The sequence below is a fragment of the Pteropus medius genome, unplaced genomic scaffold, assembly GCF_902729225.1.
Source record: "Pteropus medius unplaced genomic scaffold, Ma_sr-lr_union100, whole genome shotgun sequence".
Classification (NCBI taxonomy): domain Eukaryota; kingdom Metazoa; phylum Chordata; class Mammalia; order Chiroptera; family Pteropodidae; genus Pteropus; species Pteropus medius.
In genome coordinates, this window is record NW_024354875.1 from 30,418,905 (window position 1) to 30,423,729 (window position 4,825).

Here is a 4,825-nt window from a genome sequence, read left to right on the forward strand (position 1 = left end):
TACAAGCTCTCTCTCCCTTTTTCCCTTATCCTCTCTACTTGCTTGTCGTCTTCTCCCTCCTCTTCTCCCTTACTGTTTTATTCTCTCCACTTCTTCCTCCCTCTTTTTGTTTCTGTAAAAACGTAAACTCTCCGACAACTTGAGAAGTTTGAAGCCCTTCATCAGAAACTTTCTCCATTCGAGCCATCAAAACTCTGGACGCGCGGACGCGCCCCATTCATCAACACAAAAGCCCCCACCACCCGGTTGGAAAGGAAAACCCTTCAAGAAAATGCTCCAGTATATCAGCCGCTCTCTCAGCCAATCCCACTTCCCCGCCTTATCTTGGCTCGTAAATGATCTGTATCAAGATGCGGTCTCTTGGGGGTCACCGCGGGACCAAGTTTCGCTGGTGAAAAGAGGTGGGGGTGGCCTAGCCCGCTGCCTGGGCGCGCGAAAGGATCTCCCCGGCGGGGTACTGCAGGTGGAAAACTGCGCACCGAGGACCGCTCTGCGCCGGAGAGAATAAATCCAGAGGGAAGTGGGGAGGAGGAGGAGCAAGCTGCGCACTTGTAGGAAAGACCTTCATTATCTGGGGTCCAACCGCAAAGTGCTTTGCAGAAGGGTCGAGACAAACTCCCGTGGGAACAAAGACAGGGTCCCCTTGGGGTGCGCTGTCACCAAAACCGGCCGGGCTGCTTTCTCAAGTTTGCTGCTTCTCAGTTCCCGGGCGGGCAAAGGAGGGGCGCTCCTGCTTGCCCCTCATTGGGCAACCTGAGCGCCCCATAGGGAGCTGCTCCGGCCGCCACCGCCCTGCCCTGGCCCCTGCCGGGCCTCCTTTCTACCCGCCTGCAGACTCGACCCTGCCACCGCTGGGGAAGTCCAGCGTTCCGCTCCGAGCTCCGCCCGGGGGTCTCTTACCTTGGCCACTGGCCGGCGCCAGGCAGGAGGCGAAAGCCAGCAGCAACGTGCACGCCACTGCCGCCTCCCTTCGCTCCATCCCGCCGACGACCCCCGGCACCGGCCTCGCCGTTCCTTCCCCAGGAGGTGGGCGCGCGTCGCGCGCAGCAGTAGCAGCAGCAGCAGCAGCAGCGCCTCCGCTCTGGAGCACTCAGTTAGACCCGCACCTCGGCAGGCTCCTATTGGCAGAAAGCTGGCCCGCCCGCGGCATCCCGTTTTTCTACCCGCGCCAGTCCCCACCCTCCAGACAGTGCATAAAGCCCTTTAGACCTGAACGCCCCGGAACTAGCATGCGGGAATCCAGCGGGGAAGGCCCCCTGCCGCCAGGCCCGCCCCCTGCACTTTGCAGTGCTAGGCGTGGGACTGGGAACACACGCGCGCTCACACGTGCACACTCTATACGTACTCGTACAGCCACACACACACACACACAGTCGCACACGCTACTCACTGTCACACAAACTGACAGTCTCACGCGGTCCATCACGCGCGTGTACACACACTCTTCAGTCGCATACACGTTTGTGCACTCCACACTCACACACACATGAATGCATACTTCACAGCTACATACTCTCATTCATATGTGCTCATATTCCTCACAGACACACGCGGACATGAGCTGCCCTAGCCTCTCCGCAGGATTTGCCTCTGCACAGAAGTTAGCTAGGCAGTCCACAGGGAAATGTGCCACCAACACAGTCTTAGAAAAGGAAGAAAAATGAGAAAGGAAGGGAAAGAGTCAACATCCTGCTTGAGAGATTTGTGACCATTCTGTAGTCTGCAATCCCTAGGCTCCCTCGGACCCTGCTTTCCCCCAGACAGTAGAGGCGCTAAGATGGGGTGCTCTGTGTTTTGACAAGTTATGGAAAGGTATGGATCCATGTTGGGGAGGAGTTTGGATCCCTATTTAGCTTGTCTTAAGCACCACATCTACAGGTGTTACAGCCAGATCGCGCTTCTTACAAGTCTTCATTTTGAAGCAAAATTGAAAAGAATGTACGTCTTCTCGATCGTGTTGGTGCCCCTTTATAAGAGGAAGAAACCTAAGGGGTTCAGAGAACCCCGCAGCTCCCTTCTTTGGGGCAGCAGTAGGCTGGATGCCGGGGGCGAGGAGGGGCGGCCCCAAGAACATTTACACTCATCTTCAGAGCATCGTCCTCAGCCGGTATAGGACACCAGAGTTTACAGAAAAAAGGAAGGTTGGTGCAACCTAGTTCCTGGCCCTGGGAGACTTGCATGAGGAGGGGATGCTTTGGGGCCTGGTGTCTCCCCGACCCAGAATCTCTTGCCCCTCTCCCTGGACTAACTTCGCATCCCGGCCCCAGGAGCCAGATCCTGGTCCAGATTCAGGAACCCTCTCTCACAGTCGTAGGAGTTGTGACCATGAATGCGGCAGCCTGTTTCCACGTAGTCCCAGGGCAGGCTCACTCCGCCTCTCCCTCCCCGGAGGTGAGAACCTGCGGGTTAATGCCACCCCTCCTTTCCAGAGAAGGATCGTCTGGGGCGCTGCTGATTCCTAACAGTCCGGATCGTGTACCTTCCGTGGGGCTTAGAGGTTTGCGGAGGTGGGGGTGGGGCATGATAGGTATTACTTTTGAAATACAAAAAAAGAGAGGGAGAAATAGACGCAGTAAAATAAAACAGACTTAAAATGAGTGTGGAAAGGGCAGGAGGGACTTCGTGGCTTTCTTTTAGTGACTTCTGGATTTGAAAATCCAGAGTTGTCTGCTCTAACCAGAGTCAGCGGACACTATTTACCTCCCTGCACAGTGTTTGGCGCTGTGCGGCGCGGAGGAGGAGGCAGGATTGGGGACCGGGAGGAGCCGGGAAGTGAGGGGGACGAGCCGGGTAGGAGGAGGGTAGCTGCGAGGGGGCAAGAAGCTGCGCTTTAGTCTCTGCGGGTGATTTATGCCGGTTCCGGGCGGCCGGGGCGATGGTACGAGACCGCGCCGGGGTCAGGCCAATCCGACGCCCGCCGGGGCTGCTGCATAGTCAATGAGCGTCCCCGCACCCGCGAGTTACAAAGAGCGCTGGGGAGGCGCGAGCCTGGGCCCGCGGGCGGGTGGAGGGACCGCATGCGCAGGAGGGAGGTCGCTCCCAGTACAGTGTAGGTGCGAGAGGGTGAGCGTGCGCGCGCGTGCGCGCGCGCGCGCTCCTTTCACTGTAGCAGACGGGGCTCCAAACATTCCTTTCTGCACTGAAGAGTTTTCCTCATTATTGTTGTCTTTGTGCTCCAGTGTTGCCAACTTACTGGAATTCCTGACGTGGTTGCGCAGCAGGGCTCGGGCTGACCGTAGGAGCCAGCTGCGTTTGTATACGGGCCGACCCCGCCGTTAATCCCAGAATAACGCCAGAGATGGAGGAAAGAATGGAGGGAGAATGGGAAGGAGGGGAGCAGATAAAGATTGGAGATAAGGAACTACTAACAGAGCACGGTCCGTCATTCCCAACACTGTGTATGTAATCTCACACATTGACACTCTTTTCCACTAGAAAAATAAATAAATAAAGCATTTTCTCAAGGCAACCCAAACTTAGGCCGCTTAAAAACAGGCAATTTTTTTGCAGCCCGGCACCATGCACGCGTTTATCTCCGGTATCTACACCCAAGAATGCTCCTTGCTAGATTTGGAGGGTTAAATCTTAGGATCAGCATCTGGGAAAGCCGAGGTTAGTGCATTTGTGATTTAAGCCAGCATTGTTTCTTTATAATGAAAGTGTAATTTCTTTATTTTCCACATTTCTCTATACATATATGTGTAAGCCTTTACACAGTGATTAACCAAAAGAGACAGGAAAGAGTCAAAAAAAATAAAATTAATTCGAGTAAATTTATGTTAATTGCTTCCCTTATATATTTTTGACTTGTCTGTATTATTTTACATCTCAATGCATCTCAACAGCGAATTACTGGAAATATTTTCTTCCTATCCTGAACCAATTTCTTTCTGCAATGGGCATGAAATTTGTAAAATCTCCTTGACTAAAATCCAATTTCAATTTGCTATTAATTCAACTCAGATTTACCTATTGGGTGCCATGGAGCCAAATGCCCATTAGACAGCTCTAATCTAAAGTGCCTAAAACCACAAACTCAACATGGTGTAACCTGAACCAAAAACTTCAGAGCTTCTTTTCTCTGTAAGACACCATCATCCACCCCCAGAGGCCAAAGGCTGAATCTTCATTCTTGACTCCTCCTTCTTTTCCTCACCCCCAGTATGCAATCAATCACTAAATTCTGTTAACTCAAGCTCGTCAGTCCACTCGCTTCTCTCAAACCCTTTCATTTCTCTCAAACTCACCCATTTCTCTCAACCTCACTGCCAGTAGGCACCAACCTCTCTCATCTGAATCATGGCAAGAGCCTTAAAACGGGCCACTTGCTGTCAGTTTTGTCCCCTCCCATCTATCCATTTTCGATTCTGCAAGCAGATGATCCAAAGTGATATTTCCATCGGACGAGTGCTTTCAAAAAAAGGTCATTACCTATTAAAGGGCTATGAAATCAGCTTAGTAGGCCAGAAAGATTTATGTTCAAATAAAATAAAATGGAATAGGGGCTAAAATAACTTTCATATAAAAGGATATGTATTGTTTCACTAAACTCTTGCTTCAGATATCTATATCATCATGTAAAATATATTTCTTATGCATCTCAGTCAAAAAAAGTTTGAGGTATCTCCCCACAAATTATTTATTAATTAAAAAAAATAGTAATTTTAAGTGGAGAAACTGGCAGATGTTTTAATAGGTTTTATTATTATTTAGATATGGTAAGATCAACAGATCAGGAGAGAACTGGCATTGAAAAGATAGTTTATTATACTCACATCCCAAAAGGGGGAATACAGGTCACATCTTCAGAGGCCAAACAGGGAAC

The 4,825-nt window shown here is 51.2% G+C and overlaps 1 protein-coding gene across 1 annotated transcript in view; it reads right to left on the bottom strand.

The window, feature by feature from the left end:
- The window catches only part of LRP2 (LDL receptor related protein 2), a 180,840-nt gene extending 179,693 nt beyond the window's left edge, over positions 1-1,147 (bottom strand). The window contains exon 1 of the mRNA XM_039855815.1: positions 901-1,147. Within this exon, the coding sequence (XP_039711749.1) occupies positions 901-979 (79 nt within the window). The 5' untranslated portion in view covers positions 980-1,147. The remainder of the gene's footprint in view (positions 1-900) is intronic.
- Between the last annotated feature and the right edge of the window lie 3,678 nt (positions 1,148-4,825).